Source organism: Chinchilla lanigera, unplaced genomic scaffold, assembly GCF_000276665.1.
Source record: "Chinchilla lanigera isolate Chin_1 unplaced genomic scaffold, ChiLan1.0 scaffold00070, whole genome shotgun sequence".
NCBI lineage: Eukaryota > Metazoa > Chordata > Mammalia > Rodentia > Chinchillidae > Chinchilla > Chinchilla lanigera.
The window spans coordinates 3,152,252-3,174,982 of record NW_004955471.1 but is presented as its reverse complement, the minus strand read 5'-3'; the positions used below and the strand labels follow the sequence as shown (position 1 = coordinate 3,174,982).

At 40.4% G+C, this 22,731-nt stretch overlaps 1 protein-coding gene across 2 annotated transcripts in view; it reads left to right on the top strand.

Moving 5' to 3' along the window:
• Nr3c2 (nuclear receptor subfamily 3, group C, member 2) overlaps positions 1 to 22,731 on the top strand; it is a 338,685-nt gene that overhangs the window by 222,912 nt on the left and 93,042 nt on the right. For both annotated transcript variants that reach the window (XM_005400874.2, XM_005400875.2), the window contains exon 4: positions 19,248 to 19,364. In XM_005400874.2, coding sequence (XP_005400931.1) covers positions 19,248 to 19,364 — 117 coding nt within the window. The remainder of the gene's footprint in view (positions 1 to 19,247; positions 19,365 to 22,731) is intronic.

The window sequence follows — 22,731 nt, the reverse complement described above, 5'->3', positions numbered from 1 at the left end:
AGGCTGTTGGGAATTTTTCCTGTGAGACTTGGGGTGTCATGCAGGTGGGAGTGGGACTCAAGGTGATGAGGCATAAATCTACTTAACAGGAACTGGACCAGAGCTTCAAGCATAAATAAAAGTAGGAAGGTAGTGTAATGCAGAAACCCCAAGCTTGGAATAGCGGAACCAGATCCTTGGACCCAAAGTTGGGATTGACCTAGACTGGGCTAAGCACAAGCATTAGGGGACGTAAGGTGCTATTACCGTGCCCACTTTGCAGCTGAAGGTAGTGAGGTCTGGGGAGGCTCCCTAGCCTCAGCTCTGGTAGTCGGTGGGTAGCAGGACCAGGTAGGAGCAAAGCCAACTGTTTCGGGAACACTGCTTTGCCACCACACCACTGTGCTTCCAGGCTTACAGGCTGTGACCTTAGGGAGGGGCAGGCAGTTTGTTGAGCACCTGTTGTGTTCCAGATGTGAAGCTAGGCATTTTAAACATACAGTTATATTTCATCTTTATAAGTGTCCTGGGAGATAAGTTTTGTGACCGCAGCTTTATACATGAGAAAATATAAGGTTAAATGGTTTACTCAGTGTTACAGAGCTGATAGTGACCGTCTGGATGTCACCCTCTGTATATGACCTCAAAGCCTGTGACTGCCTGCCAGACTACATTAGAAACCTCTGTTGTCCTGAGTTTTAGCTGTAAGTAAGCACTAAGCTATTTTCTACATGTGAACTTTTTTATTTTAAGCAGTTTAGTCAAATGATCAAACGTGCCAGGTGACAATGTGTATTACAAAACCTTCTCAGATAACAAGAGCTGGGACCTTCCATGCATGCTGAGATCTCAGTATTGCTTGTATCACTTGCCAGGTGACTTTGGTGCTTTGGTGAGCACTACCTTTTGTCAGACCTGAGCTCAAAACTTGTACCACCTCTGGCCAAGTGAAGCACCAATGATAGCTACTTATTTCTTTGTTTAGGACAGGAGCATGATGTCCCCTCTCAAAAAGGCTATTGTAAACATTCACTGTGATAAGAATATAACTTTCCCAGCCTAAAAGCCTGTATCATAGTTTGTGTTCACCATAGGAGTCCTTTTACTTGCGTTGCTTGTTGTTGGTCATATTCCCACTGCTGATCTACATGTGATGACCTGGCCCTCATGCAGCCGTTTTCCTCTTCTTCTCTGCAGATAGCTTGTCTTATTTCACAGAACAGAGCGTGGTAGGCTTAACTGCCCACAGTTCTTCTTCCATCCACCCTTTCTGCCATAGTTTGGAGTTATGGAGTACAAAGAACCCTGTGTTTTGAAGCCTTGGGCACTGGAACCTTCAGGTGGTAGGACTTAGTGGGAGTAAGTTAGTTTTGAGGGGCCTGCCCTTGGAAGGGATATTGGGTCCAATGCCTGCCCCACCTTTCCCTCCTGCCTCCTTCCTCTCTCCCCATCTCCTCACTTGCTGGCAGCCATGAAGTGAGCAGTCGCTCTGTCATGTGCTCTTTCCACGATGTTCTCTGCTGCCACAGGCCCAAGCAACAGGGGCAAGTGAGCATAGATTGAAAGCGCTGGGAGTCAAAATAAACCTTGTCTCCTTTGAACTTGTTTATCTTGGGTAGTTTTTTTTTTTTTTTTACGGTAATGAACAGCTAACTTACACCATCAGATTCTATTCCACTGCAACTGGTAAATATACCTTATTCAAAGTTAGAACAGATGCTTGTTTACCCTTGCACCATATTTTCCGTAGAAGCACAGGTTGCTTGAAACCTACTGGAATTGTGGTTATTTCCATTGGGAAGAACTGGATAACTGGTACTTTCGGATTTTAAAGCCGAGGATACCTGCTCTGCTTTGGCAAGCCAAGGAGGAGGTAATGGAAGCTGCTGACCTTATCTCTAGCATCCACATAATCTGGTTCTTTGAGGCAGTGATGGGGCCATGTAGACCTGAGTCAACAACTTGGAATTAGAAAATTAGAAGAACATGGGTCATTTGGGTGCAGGACTAGAAAGATGATTCAGGATGGCTTCGGCTTTTCTCACTTGGATAATGAACGCTTGTCAAGGCAAGTGAGGCCAGGGGAAGACAGGTTTGCGGGTGGAGAGTAAGGGGATGAGGATGCTGAATTGGAATCTGTCCTGACCAGCCTCTTTGGAGACAGTGGTCTGGATTCTGAGCCTAACCAGTCTCTTTGCCATTGTTCCCCGATATCTGCCACTCAGCTGCCAGAGCGAACTTTCTAAATCACGACTTAGATCTACACCGGCTTTCCCATTGCTAAATATTCATGTCCAGCCCGGGGAGCCAAGCACAGCCAGTCCTCATCTTCTTACTGTGTGCTGTTTTTCCCCACACCCCCATACTCCTGTTGCACGAAGCTCACCCATCCAAAAATGTGTGATGCCTCTGATGACATTCATTTTAAAAATGGGTTGTTTCTTGGGCTAGGAAACTTCTCTAACTCCCTTTCCTTGCAACAAACATTCTTCAGGAGGCAAAGCTAATATTCTTTCCTCTCAATAGCCTTTTGTGATCCCTGTGGCAAAGATAGTTGCTCGGTCTTCTGTGCTCTCTTCGCACGTACTCAAGTACTGTCCTTACCGGAGGTTTAATTTGCAAAGGATTCTGTCTCTCTCCCACACCGGACTGTGAATCCCTCCAAGACACAGGTCTCATCCCAGTCACCTCTCTGCCCAGTGCTGACGACAGTAGCTGGCGTGTCCTAGCCACCCAAAAATTATTTGTTGAATTATAAAAAAGAAAGGAGACATCTTGAATTAATAATGCCTAACTTCGGAAGCAGAACATATTTACTGTGGTTTTAAAAAAAAATACATGTATCCTAGAAAAACCTCTGGAAGGATGCAGAGAAATTGATAGCAGTGCTTGCCTTGAGGAAAGGGAACTGGACCGCTAAGGGACAGGAGGGGGCAAGGGAGCCTTTTACCCTCTTCCCCACACTGCCTTTTAACTTCTGTACCATATGCATGAATTCTAGCATATATCCCAAGCCAGTCTCATTTAGTGTGGTTGGGCAAACAGTCTCATATCAACTGGTTTCATAATTTTTTTGTAACAAAAATTTAGTGTTTTGGTGGAAGTTTACAAGGCAGTTGTCCTTTTTGCCAGTATCCGGTCTCATCTGGGGTTCATTTAGGCCTGAAGCTGTACTGATGTTCACAAACTGGGCTGTGCCCGAAAGGGCAAACAAGGACCCACCAAACTATAGTAAAACTTTAAAACGAAGAGTCTCTTCTCTCTGCCCTGGCCTCATTTCTACTGCCGAGACCTTGAGGGATTAACTGGTGAGGCAAAAATGAATGAAATCTGGTTGCTGAGAACCCAGAAAACAGAATTTTTCTGTTCTTGCCAGAATGTGCACACGTCAGCTTTGAGGTCAGGTAGAGAGGGACCTTCAGATCAGGGAGAAAGTGGTGTATTTGGCGGATAAGTGTGGCATCCTCGGTTGGATGTCATTAGAATTGTAGACACATCCATACCCGTTGGTTACCCTTCTCCAGTGTTGGAGCAGTTAGTAATGTTTTGGTCTACGGTTACCCTTAGTAATCTAGCCTAGGTATGCCTATCACTGAGCAGAATCTGTTTCTGAAGTATTTCTCTATCAAGGCTTAAGTATCTAAAGGACATTTCTAATAGAGTATGTGCTGCAGTTGGAGGTGTGAGTATGAATCCCAGCTAAACTATCCACATGATTTAACCTCTCTGAGTGTCCTCATTGGTAAAATAAAGATAACATGACCAATCTTATAGGCCTTTTAAATTAAGCATTAAATTATATGATTGGCCAAACACCTGTCACATAATAGGAATTCGACAAATGTTAGGTCCCTGCCCACTGCCCTGAATAACTTATTAGTTTATCTAGAGAACAGATGTTTTTGCATAGTGAAGTACAGCCATGTTGAATTCCTAGTACTGTGTGTGTGTAAGATGTAAGTCAGTCCTCCCGAAAAAATGTCCCTTGTTCCTTGTCCATAACTTGTCTTCTGTCATTGCATGCCACAATGAATGTTTCTGGAGGTTAAACTCTCACTGCACCTGGATTTTTAATGTATTTTTAATTCTCTTACACACACACACACACACACACACACACAAATGTATGTACATACATTTTTGAAAATGAAAGCAGCTTTCATATCAAGAAGATGTTTATCCAGAAATTTTGTGCTTACTCCTATGGGGAAAAAAACTCTTACAGCACCACAGGGGGAAGATTAGTCTAATCGGAATTCTAAATTAAAATTTTAGAAATCGAAAAGCAGAGCTTCAAAAGCTTTGTGTTTCAAGGTGGCCAGGGCAGCGCACTCCCTCGGTTCCTTCTCCCCCTGGCATTTTAAAGCCTGTTGATCAGTGCTCACTCATAAACCCGGGCAGCAGGGGATCATTGTTCATTGGTCTATTACGGGCAGAGCAGACTGGTTTGAACTGAGCGGAGGAAGTTAATTATCAAATGTTTTAGTTGGCTCTAACAATGAATAACCAGTTCTTGTTGGACAGCAGCCTTCCTCACCTTGCGGCATTATAAGGTGGGGGGGGGATGGGAAATCGCCCATCAGCATCTGCAATGCGGGAATTTGCTGGGACTGCCCTAATCTGTTTCCCAGGTTGTTTGAACCAGTTCAAGAGCAGTTAAACAAGGTTATGTAAGGGACATGTGATGCAGCCCAAAATAGTGACTGCAAACACATGCCGCCGTTGCTGGGCAGTTGTCAGCCACTTTAAAAAAAAAAATCTCCACCAGAACAACAAATAGACCTTTAAAAATGAAAATAAAATTTAAGCAGAATATTTTAAAGGGGATTCGGTAAAATTGTCTTACTGATGTTGAAAATGACTGATTATTTGTTTTTTTTTTAATTGAAAAAGGGAAACTTTGAGATCTGGCTATTTCAGAGGACCCACTGGTAACTGAAGAGGTTTTCTTAATGAGTCTGCTGCCTCGCTACCATGCTTAGTTCTCATGTTTTAACGAACAGAACCTAACAGCCAAGCGTCTAAATGTGCTGACTTTGGACACGTCGCAGGTTATTAAGCAGTATATCATTCCCCGTCACCAACATTAAACTATTTCTATAAATGACTGTCCTTTTTAGTTAAAAATCTCTTGCAGCTTTCCGGTGTAAAAAAGAAAATCCTATTTCACATGACACGGTAAGCATCAAAATAATGTTGTAAAGGAAAACACAGCTCAGTGGTGAGCTTTGACAGGATGGCTTTTTCAAAAAGGAAAACCAAAACAACAGGAAAGAGTTTAAAATATGCCTCAACTGTCATCCAGAGGTTGGTAGCCCAGCCCTCGGATTCCCATAGTGACCACATTCTCAGGGTTCCCTGCCTTTCGGGGAGCTCCAGCTCTGGAAAACTCGGAGGCAAGGAGCAAGGCAAGGGGGACATCAGCGGAGGGGAGCTGCAGGCTCCTTGTGGCAGGATTCAGGCTTAGGAGCTCAGAACTCAGGAACCAGGGACTCCCTGTGCATCTCTGCCGTTCAGACCTGAATTGCAGGGGCTCTGCTGTCTCTGCCTCAGTCTCTAAGGGTCTTGTTAAATAGCACCCTCTTTCCCCACCCAGATTCTGAACAGACTGAAAAACAAAGGAGTGGCTGGTAGGATAGAATATCACCCTTTTTTGGGTAAATAAATTGAAGGATATGACTTAGAGGTAAGCAGAGAGGTCCTGCAACACGAGCTGTGGACTTAGGCACAGGCTCAGCTGGGTCTGGTTCAATGTCCTCCAGCACCCTGGAGGCTGAGTCCCTGCTGTCTGAGGGAGATTTCCCCCAGGGAAGAAGACCGAGCTGAAGCAAGCAAGCCAGACTCACTCTCTCAAACCTACCATTCAGAGCAGAGTGAAGGGAACAGGATTTTCAAGCTTCCTCTCTCTGCAGGGAAATATCAAGGGAGAGGCACAGTTGTTCCCGGAATAGAGGGACCTCGTTATGAGGGCACAGAACAGCTTCTCTGGGGAAACAGAAAAGGAATGGGCTCTGTCAGTGTTCCATGTGTTTTTCCTTCTTGCAGTCAGGCCCTTGTGGGTAAAGGGCAATGTGTGATAAATTAGCCTTCTTTTTAAAAGCGTGAAAAACAGAGATGGCAGGAGACAAAAAAGGCAGAATTTGTAGGGATGGGATGGTGGTCTGGGGAGGGAACAGAGCAAGAGGGGGAAAAGAACCAGAACCATCCAGATACTGTATGTACATGTACTAATTCCCCAAAATGGTGTAACCATTCTGTATCACAAATCCACACAAAGTCCAAAAAGCCCGCTACACCAGCTTCTTAAAACAGAATGCGGGACATTCTGTTTAGTCTGGGATCCCTTTAATTCTCCACCTGGTTAAATGTCTGGGCATGAGCTCTAGTTCAAGTACCTCCTTCTCTGTGCTGTGAATCCTTTCTTAAAGATTCTCAAGGGTATTTGCGGACGTTTGGTTTGGTTTTACAGAGTCTAGAACTTGGTGCATTCAATATCTCATTTTCCTTTAAAGCCTTAGGGTTTTCATTGGTAAAAGCATATCGCCCCTGTTACCAGCCGTGCTCATAGAGGCTCGAGTTTGAAGGCTAAAGGATGGAGCATCTTGTGGGCAGAGTATTTTCCCAGTGCCAAGAGGGACAGAACGCTGATGGGAGTGAGGGAGGTGTGTGTCGCCACACATGTTCCTGACTCTGAAAGAAGCTGAGCCGGAGAGAAGCAGATGTAGGGCTCCTTCCTGAAATAAAAACAAAAAATAAGAAGTAATGGGAAAGATGTGTCACAGGCATGACCTAGCGCTCAATACTCGCCAGAACCAGACCGGCAAGAAATTTAGGCTGTGCTCTGTGTCACCCCTCTGTAATTTTAGGGTGTCTGTAAGTTTAGTGTTTATGCCAAGGACCCACCTATGTGTCTGCAGATGTCAAGAGAGATACAAATACACTGGATCAGTTGGTGAGTTTCTTTCCTTTAAAAAAAAAAAATTAGCCACAAATATATTCTCCTTCTGCACCAGGAAGAGTAACAACAAAACGCCAAACTAAAAAACACCAGTAAAAGAAGTGACTGGATCCTGCTGTGTAGCTGCCTCTCTGTTCTGCCCGCCTCTCCCCAGCTCACTGCAGCCCTCAGGATGAGAGCTTAGCTCGTGAAGGACCGGGGTAGCCTTGAATGACATAGATTTGGGCTCAGAAGGACGGCTGCGCAGGAGGACGGCTAAAGCTCTGTGGAGGCGCACAGTCCTGAGTGTGTGCACGGAGGAGCCCGGGGTTGCCAGTGAAGGGCATGCTTCTGAGCCCCTCTAGGGGGCAAATCGGAGACAGCGCCTGGCCTGTCCCTTACATCCATTTCAACTGGAGCAGCTCTCTTTTCTGTTGCTTTGTTTTCTTTTTAACAAACCAAGATCTAAAAAATGACTTGCAAGTCTAAAACTCCTTCAAGCTAGAAGTGGTAAATGAGTGGAAGCAAGTAGGCTAATTACAATCTCATTTTAACCATGATAACTTGTAGAAATGCATGACAGTGACAAGAGAAGCAATGACAGCAGCAGCAGGACAGTAATGAAGAGGACTACCATTCACTGAATCCAGTGACCATTTCAAGTGCCTTCTGTGGTACACTAGTCTTCATGACAGCTCCTACGGTGGGCACTTCTATAGTTCTACATTTAACAAATCAGAAAGCCGAAGCACAAAATGCTAAGTAACTTGACTAAAGCCGTGCAAATAGATCAAGACTTCCACCTCTGTGACTCAGAAATTACCAAGGGATGTTTAAGCAAGGAAAGTACCAGTGAGCATAGAGGGGATCCAGCAGAAATAGGAGAGAGAAGAGTCAGGATCCTGTGACCATTCAGTCAAACAAAGTGAATTGCAGAGGAAAGGAGGTGAATCAGGGATGGCCTTGAGGTTTCCCCTTCATAAAGCGGGTTGAAGCTTTAAAATTGGCCCTGTAAGAGGCAGTGGAAGGGGGCTATTTATGGAGTGGGAATGTTCCATTTTGGCTTGTGAACACAGGATTTGAGTTTTCAGAGAGATCCAGGTGGAGACATTCAGTGAACAGGATCACAGAGGGGCCTGGAACCCAGAAGAGTGTGTGCTAGTCAACTTTCTGACATTGTGACAAAATACTTAAGATAAATCAACTTACAGGAGGAAAGTTTTATTTCAGCTTATGGTTTCAGAGGTGTCAGTCCATGGTCACTTGTCCTTGTTGCCTTTGGGCCTGTGGCAACACAGTATACCAAACAGGAGTACATGGTGGAGAAACCCTGTTTACAGCATGGCAGCCAGGAAACAGAGAAAGGAAGTGGCCTGGGTCCCAGGTGCACACCTTCAGTGACCTAACATCTCTCACTTGGCCCCACCTCCCAAAGGTTCTTTCACAAGTAAGCCTTAGGGGGTTGCTCCAGATCTAAACTATAGCAGAGAAGAAAGGGCTTTATCTGCAGAGCTCTGGCAGGTCTCTGGACATCCCCTCATTACCACATCATGTAGCTCCGGCTTGTTCCTCTCTAGTCCGCCTGCCTGAACTTCAACCAGCCAAACCAGCTGCTCCCTGCCCCTCCAACTGTGTGTTTCACTCTCCCTTGGATGCTCATTTGTTTGAGATGAGGTACACCTGTCTTCTCTGTGCTTCAAATTCAAAACATTCTTTGAGGCTGCCTCAGATGTTTTCCTTCTCCATAAAGGTTTCCTTCTCCCTCAATCAGATAAAGCATTTCCTTCTTTAACGTTACACCATACCAGTGCCACATATCTTAATCCTTTCGATTCTTACTGTCTCATCCCACCTCCTAGAATAGGTCTTGGCAGCAGTGGAATACATTTTGCTTCCTTATTATACCCTGTCTTAAAAACCTTTGTTTGGCCTGGGGTGTGGATAGCTTACTGGAAGACTAGTATGCTTCAGGCTCTGAATTCAGTCCCCAGCACTATAAAATAAAACAACAAAACTTAAAGCAAGAACCTTTTTTTCTTATTCCCAGGGGGGTTGGTCCTCAAACTACTGTATTTGCCTGCTATCCTGAATTCTCTTATTGGCTAGGGTATAGTTTTACTCAAGAGATTCATTCTTCTTTTAAGGGTTTCAATATCAACAGCAACAATACCAGGAAGTTACAACTTGCCAGAATCTTACACCAGTCTTCTGGTAGGGGCCCTTGTCTAGAATTCTTAGCAGAACCACAAACAGCTCTGAAACCCTCAGTTTTGTGTCCGTGTTTACTTTAAGGATATAGTTCGGCGCTCTCACACCCTTGCCAGCTGTTAGAAGAAGTTAAAACTGGAAGATAGGATCAGAAGTTAATAGTGTTTGTCTTGTCTCAAGTGGGCCCTTTACATCTCGAGGCCTTCCTCCCTCGGTGTGATACTCTGTGCCTGCAGGAAGTACTTTACTCACTTGTAGTTTATTAAAGAGTTCGCTATATTTGTTCCTTGAATTTTCTCACCTTGCTTTAAAAAAATAAAGTGAACCAACCAAACAGATGATAGATGATAACATCACCACCACTTCATTTGAGTCCTTCAAGCTTGGTGCTTGTGGGCATACGTGTTTGGACACATGCATACACATGTGTTTTTCATTTCAATCTGTTCCTACGTATTCACTCATTCATTTAAACTTTCTGTAAAGTAGACATGAATATTTCCATTGTGTGGATGGGGAAACCAAGACTCAGAAAGCTTAGCAACTCAGCTAAGGCTCGTAGTTTCTTGGTGACTGAGCTGCAGATCGGAACCCAGTTGTTTGTAAAGCCAGTGTCTTCTCCTGGTCTCCGCTCTGCCTTCTCTGTTCTTCCAGAACCGATACTTGAAGGCCAGCATGTTACCCAGTGCCCTGTTTCTCCCCTGGGACCAGCCCAAGTATAATGAACAGTTTTTTATTTCAAATTAATCAAAAACTTGAAAGATAATTTTTATTGACGTCAGAGATTTCTAAAATAATGAAACGTTGGCTGAATTATTCTAGTTGAAAGACACATCATGGTTTTAAAATAGTAGAGGAGAAAAGCAATGCCTTTGCTTTATGTTATATTTTTGAACTCAACTTTGTTGTTTTGCTTTGCTTTTTAAGTCTTTAAGGCTTTTCTGTTTTTTGTTTTATTTTTATTTACATTTGAGGACTTCTAGTTGTTTGCTTTTTTTTTAGAAGTCTGTTGATTTGTGTTTTACGTGTCCTTACGGACCTCAATGTCTTGGTGCTCCATCGGACTTTATTCTAACATGGAAAACTTCCCGTTTTCAAGAATGATTGCTTTTTCCCCAGAACCTGCCACAGTCTCAGAATATCCATTGAGCCGGTGCATACTGGTGAGTGAGTGATCCCTTGAGCAATGTTGGACAGATCTTCCTCCTTAAAGCGAGATGCTTTTACATCCAAATGAATCTATAATGACCACAGTGTCAGGCAACCCTGCCAACTTCAGTGAGGAATGATGCGAGCTATGTGGTGAAAATAGTTAGGACCCAGGACGCCAAAAAGGCACAGAACCTGAGCTTGAGGTGCTGCCCCAGCTCAAGCTATTTCTGCCTTTCAGAGAAACATCTACAGCTTCCTTATAAACCCTCCTGATTCTTCTCTATAAGGGGCGTGTTGGCCTCCCAGCTGCTGAGACAAGATACCTAAAGTATACAACTGAAAAGAAAGGTGGTTTATTTTGGATGGTTGGCTGGCTGCAAAGCAGAAACGTCATGACAGAAGGACAGGCAGGGAAAAGCTGCTCACCTCAGGGCAGCCAGCGCTGCAGAGAGAAGGGAGGGACCAGACCCAGACCGGAAGGGGCTAGAAGGGGCTGGGGGGCAGAGTCACCCAGTAACCTGCGTCCTCCCTCTGGGCCCCACCCCTCGTAGGAGCCCATTCCAGTCTGGGTCATTGATTAAGTCACTGGTGTTCTGCTCACCTCTCTGTCTCCCACCAGTGAACTTCGCTGTGTTGGGGGATTGCGCCCTTAATACATGAGTCTTTGGAGGATGTTTCATATTTAAATGAAAGCAATGGGCATTATATGTGAGAGGGGCGTTCAAAGGGTAGAATGCTGGAGATGGACCAGAAACGATTTGTGGGTGTGGCTCTTTTGTAAGCCAGTTACTTAGGAGGGAGTGTGTTTGTGTGAATATTGATTATTTTGGATTTGTCTCTGTGACTATTACATACATAGTACAGGAACACGTAAGTTCTGGAAATTGTGTTGCATTCCAGTTTACCTGTATACTGTTCATTCTATCTTTTTCAACATCTATTGAACATTACCTGGGTGCCAGGCAGTATGCTATTTGTACCATCTTTACTTTCTCCAACTCTTAGCTTAAAGACTCATTCTCTGTGGTGCTTGGGATTATCATAATGCCTGTGGATCAATGCTTATCAAATTTTGTCCATAAGTTTTATTTTAAGAGACTATTTGGAGTGGTCAAACTATGTTCCTTTTACCTGAAGCTATTTTTTGTTTCTGTATTGTAAAAGTATGTATATTTTTCCTTTGTAGTATCTATTACAGTGTATGTGTCAGCTAGCTACACAGAATTTTCTCCATATTTTAAGGGAAATAATTGTAATCTATTTGGAAATCATAGAACTTTTGCATTTTCCTAAACTTTTGTTTTATTTAGCTTCCAAATTTTTGCACAGATTCTTAATATGCATATTAGCATATTAGTATTGAAAGAACAGGTTATAGGTTTTTAAACTCAGTCAGGGATGGTCCCAGGATTCCATTTTTTTAATTGTGGCATACCACTGTTTGTTTTCTTCAAACAAAGAAAGCATATTAAATGCTGGTCACCTTTACTATCATTTCCAAGAGTTCAGCCATTTATGTAAAGAGTTCTCAGCTTTATCTGTTACCATAAATTTTTCCAAAAAAGCAGTCATGTAAAAGGTTCACTACTTTCAAAAAGAGCTTCTTTTATTGAAGCTGAATTTTATGTTATTTCCCCAAGACGGAGGCTTCAGTGAGCCCTGTATATTTTCTGCATTTTGACTTCTGGACATAAGGGAAGAGTCTGGGGCCTGGCCCCCTTGTGGTTAGGCAGGATCATTGCACCACATCTGAGCAGTGACCACTGTTCTTTCTGGGATGGAGTAGATTTCCTAAACCAGATTCACCTGAGTGTTGCCATGAGCCTGACACTTTTCACAGTGGTGCTGCTCCCACCATCCTAGGGACTGGAATGAGAAAACGTGGAATCCGTTCCATCTTCAGGTGCCTACTTTATTCATCTTTAAAAGAACCAACTAATTCTGATTTTCTGCCATTGCTTGCCTTTTTTCATTGTCATTAATTTCTGGTGCTTATTATTTAATGCATAATTTACTTTGGGCTTCGTTTTGCCTCCAGCTTCTTATGGTGGAATCTTAGATTACCAGCTTTAAACTCTTCTAATACCAGCTGTAATATACAGATAATTTTTTCACTAAATACTGCTTTAGTAGTATAACACAAATGTAGTATGTTGAGTTTTTGTTATAATTTAATTTGAAATATTGAGTCACTTCCCTTGTGTTTTCTTCTTTGATCCATAGATTCTTTAGTGATGTGTCGCTTAATTTTCTTTTTCTTTTTTAATTTAAAGAGAGTAGTAAATGAGAGAAAAAAAGAACAATAGCAACATACCAACATCACAAACATAAACAGAACAAAGCAAGAACATTAAAAGTGATACAGGGTTTCAAGACAAAATGATAGGAATTAACAGTGGTTGTTATGTTACAGATTGTTATCTTCAACTACATTGCTCAGATGACCAGATGAAAGAATGGAATATTGTTCAAACCATTAAAGAGAATTTTAAAAATTATTAGATAAAACATTAGAGATAGTACAGAGTTTCACTAGACAAGATGGTAGGAAATCACCATGGTTGTTCCATTGCATATTGTTGTCTTCAAATCAGTTGCTTGGTGTCACTTAATTTTCAAGCACATGGATGTCCTTTTCCATATCTTTCTGTTGCTGATTTTGAATTTTATGCCTTTATGATTAAAAATATTAAACATGATTTAAATCCTTTTAAAATTTGAGATTTGCTCGTCCTATGTTCCATCTCAGTGAATATTCCATGTATATTTGAATGTTGTACGATTGTGTGACCTAAATTCTAATAAGATCAGTGTTTGATAATCTTGTTCACATCTTCTGTATCCTTTCTGATTTTCTACGTAGTGATTCTGTTGATTGCTGAGAAAAAGGTTTTTTTAATTGCCAATCATGATTTGAAGTATATTTTTTTCTTCAATTTTGTCAATTTTTGCCTGACACATTTAGAAGTTTTGCTATTAGATGCTTAGATGATTTGAGTTTGTTTAATCTCAGTTTAATAGATATCAAATAACATTCCTTATCTTTGGAAATATCCTTTGTCTTTAAGTCTTCTTTGTCTAATCTTAAAATAGTTACAGTAAGCTTCTTATCCAACTCTTTGCTTGGTATATATTTTTCCATCCTTTTACCTGTAACCTGTCTGTGCTTTTCTTAATTTAGAAGGCATCTTAACACATACATGGGTCTTGTTTTTTAAATCTAGTCCATTATCATTGGCTTTTGAGTATTTAGACCATTTACATTTAATGGAATTACTGCTATATTTAGGGTAATATGTTTTATCTTGCTGGTTTTTTCTTTTCATTCTCTCTGTTTTGCTTTTACATTTTTTCTGAATGAAATATTTTTCAGTATTCCATTTTATACCTCTGTTGTTTCAGGCTACATTTTTTAATGTAGCTAATGTAGCTTCATGGCATATGCATCAGATTTAAAGTTATATAAAATATTGATTTCTGTGTCTGAGTTATTAGGTTTGCAGAGAGCATTGTAAATTTAAATTTTTGGTAAGTTCGTAAGTGATTTTAATACAACTGGTGCAAAGACCATACTTCGATAACCACTGCTCCAGAGATCAGGGTATAGTCTTTACTTATAGTCTACCTGGAATTAGTTTATTCTGTTTCAAGTGTAATATAAGAAACTTATAGCAGTAGAATTTGCCTTATGATCCATCCTGTTCTTAGTGCTATGTTAATAGATACTTTGTACATAAATATTTCATAAACCCCGTAGTGTGTTTTCATTATTTTTGCTTGATGTAATTATTTGACTTTTAAAAGGATAGAACATTTCTAAAAATTTTCAAATATTTACCATTTTCAGTTCCTAACTTCCTTCATTATATGGCCAAATTTATCATTGTTACTCTGATCCTCTTTGTGTAATATAATTCTCTCTACCACGTCTGGCTGCTTTTAAGAATTTTCTTTTTGTATTATGTGCCAGAAGTTTCACTACCATGTATCTTCATAGTTTTCTTTGTATATATCTTTTCTTTTTTTTAAATTAAATTTAGAAGTTTTAAAGTATTTTTTTCTGACCTGTTCTCTTTTTTTCCCCCTTCTGGAACTCTGATGACGTATGTATAACATTAATGATGTATCCCACAGACCACTGATGCCTCCTTCCTGTATTTTATAATTTTTTTCTCTTTGTGTTTCAGTTTGAATGATTTACATTTACATTTATTTAACCTCCTGGATACACTCTTGCATGTCCAGTTTATTGTTAATTCTAACTAATAAATGCTTTCATTTTAGATACTATAATTTTCAGTGCTTAGATTTCCATTTGTTTTTGTATTTCTGTATTGCTTATATATTTTCCAAATCACTACCTCCCCATTTCTTCACCTCCCTGTGTCCTCTTCTCTTGTATATTCTAACATACACATTTTTAAATGCTTATGTGATGATTCCAAACTCTGGATTAAGTGTAAGTCTATTTCTGATTACTAATTTTTCTATTGACTTTGGTTCATATGTTCTGGATTTTGTTACATTTCTCTAGAATATAAAGTTTTAATGCTCAATGCTTTCCTCCTGCTTGTAGGTTGGTCTGTTTTGCCTTAGTCCCAGTGAATAGTATTTCTTCCTAGAGCAACAAGTTTCTGGAATTTCAAGGGAAAGCCTGAGGCAGTTACTGACTCCTCTTAATTTAATGAGATTCAAGCCCTGTCCCCCTGTTTTTATGGCAGCAGCAGAAATATCTACAAATCTTTGCAGCCTTGAATTATTGCTTTATCCTAGAAACCTTTGGAGTGTTATGGTCATTTCTGAAGTTACCTAACAGTTCAGAGGAAGTTAATGTGTGTATTTATCATCTCTATTCCCCTCTTTTAGAACTGTATGCCTATCTGTTATGACCGTCCCAAAGTCTGTTCTGTGCTTTGTTAGACAATTAAGACTGGGATTTTTTGCTTGCACTATTTCAATACAAAGCCTTCAGAGATGAATAACTTAGGGTGATTCTTTTTTTTTTTTTTTTTTTTTTTTGATGGTATCAGGAATCGAACTCATGACCTCATGTTTCCAAGGCAAGCACTGTGCCACTGAGCTATATCCCCAGCCCATTAGGGTGATTCTTAAAAAGTCACTTTTCCTCCAATTTCTGCCAGCTTTTGGTCACCACCTCCCAATGCCTTCAAATCAGTAAATCAATATCTCTGTCTGTCTCTGTCTCTTTGTCTCTCTGTGCATGTGTTCATATGTGTATGTCTTTCTCTGTCTCTGTGTATCTTTAGCATATGTACCTTTAATTGACAGTTAATAGTTACCCATGGGAGATTTATCTGTTTTACCCTGTTCTGCCATTATCAGAAGTAGAATTCTCCTCAAAATGGATATGTAACATAAATAAATAAATCTTGCTTTGACTACTAAGATTTTTTTTAACCTAGGAGTATTCCTGTGCCTGTATATTCTGACTTGTGTACATTTACCAACTTGGGTGAGGTCATCAATGAGGAATTCAGTGAGAATGGCTCATAGTGTCCCCTACTTGTATTCTGCCTACCTACAAAATAACCTTAGGATTAATATTTCTAAACCACAGCTCTGGACCTGGCACTGTGTTAGCAGGAACCAGCAATGACATTCCAATGCCTGATGACTGAAATCTGAGTTCCTTAGTTTGTCGTTCAACACCGCCAACTCTCTGGTCCATAGCATCCTGGTTGTCTGCCCTGTGTTAGTTTTTTTTTTTTTTTGGTTTTTTCTCCGGTACCGGGAACCAAACTCACGATCTTGCGCTTGCCAGGCAGGCGCTTTTGCCGCTGAGCTAAATCCCCAGCCCCTCTGTGTTAGTTTTTACAGAGGAAATCATTTACCATACAAAGCCTAAGTTGTGACTTCTTCTGGGTTAGCTGTTTTAATACTGAGAGAACGTGATGTTTAAAAGTCATGATTAAAAGCTAAAGTCTGCTAGGTGCATTATCACTTTGGTTTCTACTGTAATCGTTATTTTAATATGGATTAAGAGATGAGACACGTTACACATTTGTGAAGGTGAAATATAAATCTTTTATGTTTATATAACAAAAAACAAGAACAACATAACTGTCCAGAATCTATCATGAGAGGTGTAGTTGTCTCTTCCAGTTGTTGTATCCTGTATGTGGAAGAGGGAATGCTGAACTGGAAGAAAACCGTTCTGAAGTTGTTACAGTAATATGGATTTTTAAAGGGTATTCATTATAAAAGCAGTGCTTGCAAACCAATCCCTGATTTTTCATGTCCCTACCTTTGAATGCGCAGAGAAGAAAATCACCCAGCATGTACCTAACATAGGGGAAAAAATTTTACACAATCTTGTGTGCCTTCAACCTAAGAGATGTGGATAGGGAGATGTTTAATTCACAGAAGTGGAGAGAGCCTCACACTACATCTGACTAATCCCTTATGCAAATGCTTTATGGCTTTGCACCCATAAGTGGTTTCCCATAAATACTTGGTGAATTGAAATAAATTAAAATTACATTGTTATTTCTTTTGACTTTAAAGTTTATTCAAATTATTGTGAGTTACGGAAGAAATCTGTGGTTTGATATTCAGTCTTATACCATGCAAAGGACACATACTGCTGGTTACCAATGGAAATTCTGCCTGGTAAAGTAAGTGTACTTCACTTTAAAAATGTTCCTTTGCTTGTTATTTCCAGAAAGCACTTTCAGTACCCTGTGAGACCACCAGTAAATTATACTGCAAATTGTTCTTTAGGAAAACCCGTTGGGCATACGTTACAGCAATGTCAGACTTTGAATTCTGCTTCCATTTCTACCATTTTGGAAAGTTGGTTTACCAGTTCTAGCATGAGTTTCGTCTTGTGCACAACACCAGTGACAATGATTGCCTCATCCATGCTGTAGAGTTCTTCCAAGGCTTGAATAAGACAGAACTCTTAATAGGGCTTAAATTTTTTACTTTAAAGGTGGAAACTCTCGGATGTCATGCAGCATCATGAAATATTACATTAATCAGCTACTGTTTTTTGTATGGGTATTGATTGTCATGTATAATTACCTACACCTACCTGTATTCATTAAGAACCTTCAGTTTTTAAAAAACACATTAGGTTATTATAATGATGGGGTTTAATTTCTTCGCTTTAAGATTTCTCTATTTGACTACTCATGTTTTATTGTTATTATTACCAAGATTTACTATAATGTGACAGAGGATGTGCTGTAGATTAAGTTACTTTAATTACATTGATTGATACCCATCGTTTTTACTGGGTGTTCACTGTAATTAGTAACTCTCAGCCAAGGAGTCCTGATGGCACCAGGCCAAAGGGAGGAGCCTAACCTGTTCACTGCGTTAAACCAATCAGTCTCCCTCTCTCATTTGCATATGTTCCGTGATCTGTGCCTCAGTCCCGGACCTGTGCTCTTCGCACTCTACATTCACCTGCCAGCTGATGGCACCACGTCTCACATTTTACAGCAGAAACCTTAAGCTGATTCCGTTTCTAGGCCACACATCATCCTCACTCCAGACTTTCTCATGCTGAGATCTCCACTCGGATGCCTGTCAGGCATGGCAGCCTTAACCTGTTATGTTCAAGACTGTTCTGGGGTAATTTCCCACAAACCACAAACTCTTAACCATCTTTCCCATTTTAACTCATGGCAGTTCCATTTTCCTAGTTGGTCAACCCAAGTATCTTCCTGTCTCTTTCATTTCCATTTTCGTCTTTCAGCAAATCCTGGCAGTACCACCTTCTGAATATGTCTAGGATTTCCCTACATCTCACCATCACACTGACCCAACCCACTTTCATCTTTGCCCATATTATAATAATTACTCCAGGCCCCTAGCTCCTCTGCTGCTATCCTTAGTCCACCACAGGCAGTTTTCAACACGGGAGCCAAAGTGATCATCACATCGGGTGGCTTCTCTGCCATGCCCTGTAATCTAGCGACTTCCCCTCTCACTCAGAGGAACAGCCAAAGTGCTGATTATGACGTTTAAGGTCCTACAGTCTGCATCATGTTAGCTGTTCATCTCCATCTCTCCTTACTCTCTTATCATTCTCTTCTGCTCATTCTTGCTGGTGTCCTTATTATTCCTAAAATAGGTGAAGTATCTCCTAGCCCATACTGTGCTTCATTTGCTTTTCTGCCTGGTGTATTTTCTGCCCGGGGTGACCACAGAGTTAGATTAAAGGACCTTTAGACTTTCATTTAAAAATTCACCTTCCTGTGAATCTCTCCCCATATGCACTAAAATTTCAAAATTTGGTATAAACACTGGGCTATGTGCCCCTTGCCTTCATTTTTCTCCCTAGCACTTGGTTACTGTATAACCTTTTCTACATTTTGTGTGTTGTGTGTCTCCGCTAGTTGAATGAAAGTTAACAAGAGCAAAGACATTGGATCTACGCTCATTGTTAGATCTATATTGTTTCTATTAGTACCTAATACCTAGTAGAGGTCCAGTAAATAATCTTGAATAAGTAAATGAATAGTAGATCTAGGCTACAGTTTCATAGTTTGCTAGTAGATGCTACTCTCCAAGCCTATGCTGTGCCCACATCTTATATGAAGTCTTCCCAGTGAAATCACATGTGTCAGTAGTGGGTGGGTATTGCAGCCTAAAGAGCAGAGGGGAGGTAGCGCTTTTGTTTGAACTAATTCTATTGTAATGTCTGAAGGATATCTGCAGTATTGTCTGAATCCACGCAGCTATCAGTAAAACTAACACAATGGGGGGAGGTGGCTCTTACACAATTATGTGTTTGGAAATCAATGTATTGTTAGCATAGATACACTGAATTGTCAGCTTCACTGAGTTAACCACCTGCTTGTCCATAGTATGCATAAATCATATTCATCTTCTTCTGTTTTGGAGAAGTCAGAAACTGGGTGTGTCATATCCTCATTATACTTATTAACATTTTCTACTAGTCTGATAGTCATTTTAACAATTGTTTCTATTATCAAATCAGGGCAACACAACTATTTATGTGCTGGAAGAAATGATTGCATCATTGATAAGATTCGACGAAAGAATTGTCCAGCCTGCCGACTGCAGAAATGTCTTCAAGCTGGAATGAACTTAGGAGGTGAGTTTTATAGTTTTAGTCTTATAAAAATTGTTAATAAGAAATATAGTACCATTTGAATCTATATACTCTCCAAATTGGAGATGAAGTAACATAATGCAAAGGATTTAAAAAATCTACTAAGTCTTATTTTCATGCCAAAACATTTCAGGAGGAAAGTATTTCTTAGTTGGAATTAAAAGAAGATGTGTTGTATGGCTATAGTGCTGTTGAATTTTTCAAGCCTGAGTTTGCAAAGTTTCAAGAACTGGGCATTCAACCAAAACCAAAATAAAAATGAACAACTTTTTACATAAAACTGTAGCCAACAGTTTTTATTGCTGTATCTATTGAGAAATAAGACTTAGACGTGATAACATGAAGCAGATAGGAATATATTCCCAACTCCGAGGGTAACCTTTGTGAAAGAAAGTTTAAGATGTTACACAGGCTCACCAAAAGAGGGAGGAGGTAAAAGACCTAGTGCAAAAGTATACAGTATTCATGGATGGGAAAGCACTGACATCCCAAATGTTTGAGTTTACCTTAAGTTAATTTACAACTACAACATAGTCCTAAGAAAAATGGCAATTAATTATTTTTAGTTCCTATAGAACAACCAGAAAAATTCTGGAAAAGACAAATAATACAGGGAACTAGCCCTACCAGACATAGAACGTATTATACAGCTACTAGAATTAAAATAGCAGCATATGTGTGATCTTCAGACATATCAACAGGAAGTCAATAAATAGACCCAAATAATATGGTAGTTTTTATATAATAAAGTTGACATTTCAGATCAGTGGGATAAGGACACATTATTCAATAACATGTATTGTGACAACTGCATCATAATCTGGAACAAGAAAGTTGCATCTAATTCTTACTGTACACTAAAATAAATTTTGATCTTCAGAGATTTGGACTTTGAAAGACTATCACAGAAGTACTAAAAGAAAACATGAATTTTTAAATAACTCTAAGAAGACCTTTCCAAAAGTATGAAATAAAAAAAGGAAAAAGTTGAGAAAATCACTATTTTCAAATCAGATATTGTTGAGTGTATAATAAGAAACTAGGGAGAAATACTTACAACTTACAGACAAAGGTTAATTTTCTTGTAAAGGGCTCCTACAACTCCATAAGAAAAAGAAGCCAGCCCATTAGAAAAATGAAGAGAGATTATAAAAACAACATTCACAGATTAGAAAAATATAACGGGTTCTTGAAAAATCTTTAACTATACTAAGAGAAATTTAAAATGTATTGAGATACAAATGGGATAATGAGATTTTACCAACTGGCCAAAGTAAAATAGTTTTATGACCTTATTTGATGAAAATCCAGAAATAAAGGCAAACTGAGTTGTAACCTAATGCATTCTAGGTAGGAGTATAAATACATTAAACACATAAACAAATACATTAAATAATCTGTTAAAGAATGATTAATTAGGGGCTGGGGATTTAGCTCAGTGGCATAGTGCCTTCCTGGCAAGTGTAAGGTCGTGAGTTTGATTCCCAGTACCAGAAGAAAAACGAAACAAAACAAAACAGAATGATTAATTACAGAACACTTCAGCCTTAATAAAAATAAGAGAAGTCTGTACATGTACTAACATGGACTTGCCTCCAAAATACTTTCTAGCAAAAAACAGCAGGTTTCAAAGTAATCCATTTATATATTATAAGGTGTATATGTTTTAGAAAAGGAACACACACATATTGTGCAGATCATTTTGGAGTGGCATACAAAAAAACTAGTAATGGTGCCTGTCTTGATAGAAAGGACTTGGGTAGCTGGAAGACAAGGGAAGGAGCTCTGATTGTCAACATACATCCTTCTGTGCCTCCAACTTTTGTATCGAAAGTATATATTACGTACCCTTCTTGCCTATTTAAAAGAAATAAAGTAATTGTTTAAATGGAGAATTCGCTTTCTTTGCTTTGGTAATTGAAGCAGCTGGCTGATGAGTCAGGACTGAGGGGTAAAGCAGGCTGCCTGAGGAGCAGAGCCGTTCATCTTAGAGGTCAGAAGAGGGTGGTGGTGCCCAGCAAAGAGTGGTGGTGTGCGAGCGTCTCCCAAGTGCCTTCACCACCAGCTCAGAGAGACGCATGCTGATTGAGAGAGCACACTCTGGAACATGGCTGTGTGTGGAAAACTTCCCGCCCCTCGCTGACCTTGTCACTTCAAGCAAGTTATGCTTTGCCCAGGCCCACTTCCCTCAGCTCCCACTCAAATTGATTGGCAGACCTATGGCAGGATTGAATGAGCAGATGATGAAAGTGACCACTCCGTGCATACTACTTGCTGTTGGTTGAGGCAGTCAGCTTTCCATGACTGTAACAAATGCCTGAGATAATCAGCTCTACAGAAAGAGGGGAGGGTTTCTTTTTGCTCAGTTTTGCAGGTTTCAGTCCATGCTAGATTGGCTCTTGTTGCTTTTGGACCTGTGATAAGACAGCACATCATGGCGTCAGTGTGTGGCAAGACTGTTCAAGTAATGACTGGGACACAAAAGCGAGAAAGAGGAAAGAGGTGGAGAGCCAGCACTCCCTCCAAGAGTATACAGCCTTGGAGCAGAAGTCCTCCCACTAGGCCCTCCCTCTGAAGAGTTGAACCATCTCCCAGGAGGGCCATGGGCTGAGGGCCAACCCTGGAACAGATGGGCCTTTGGGAGACACTGATCTGAACCTTAGTAGGGATGAGGATAGCAAAGGTGATACTCTGTGTGCTGCAAGTGTAGCATGCGATACGTCCTCCTTGCAGCTTCCCTAGAATTTTCATACTCTGTCTTATTTAACAATCTTCTGACTTGCTAGGAAATTTACTGTTGCCCCCTGCTTTGGTGATGGTGATCCTGTGGTCCACGGAAAAGTTAAATGACTCATCCAGAGATGGCACAGGCAGTGAGATAGTGAAGTTAGTTCTTAAATCTCCAGGCTCCTAGTCAGGTGTTTCTTATCTGCCATGTTCTCCCTACCCCACATGTCCAACTCATCACAGATGAGGCACAGAAGCTCAGCTGTTGTAGCATGTGTGTGAGGACTAAGAAAGATAAGTAGCAGTGTACAGCCTAGCAGGGGTACAAGGGCAGCGCCATTGGTTGTAAATTGACCCAGTCTATTTGGAAAATCCATCACCTGAATTTTTTAAAGCAGCACATGCTAGCAAGATATATTTTAAAGGATCTGTACAGAATTGATACCACTTTATAAATGTTGCCTAATATATTTACATAGAATATATAAATATTGGGACTGGGGGTTTAGCTCAGTGGCAGAACGCCTGCCTGGCAAGCACGAGGTCATGAGTTCAATTCCCAGTACCGGGAAAAAAAAAAATAAATAAATAAATAAATAAATAAATGTTCTAAAAAAAAAAA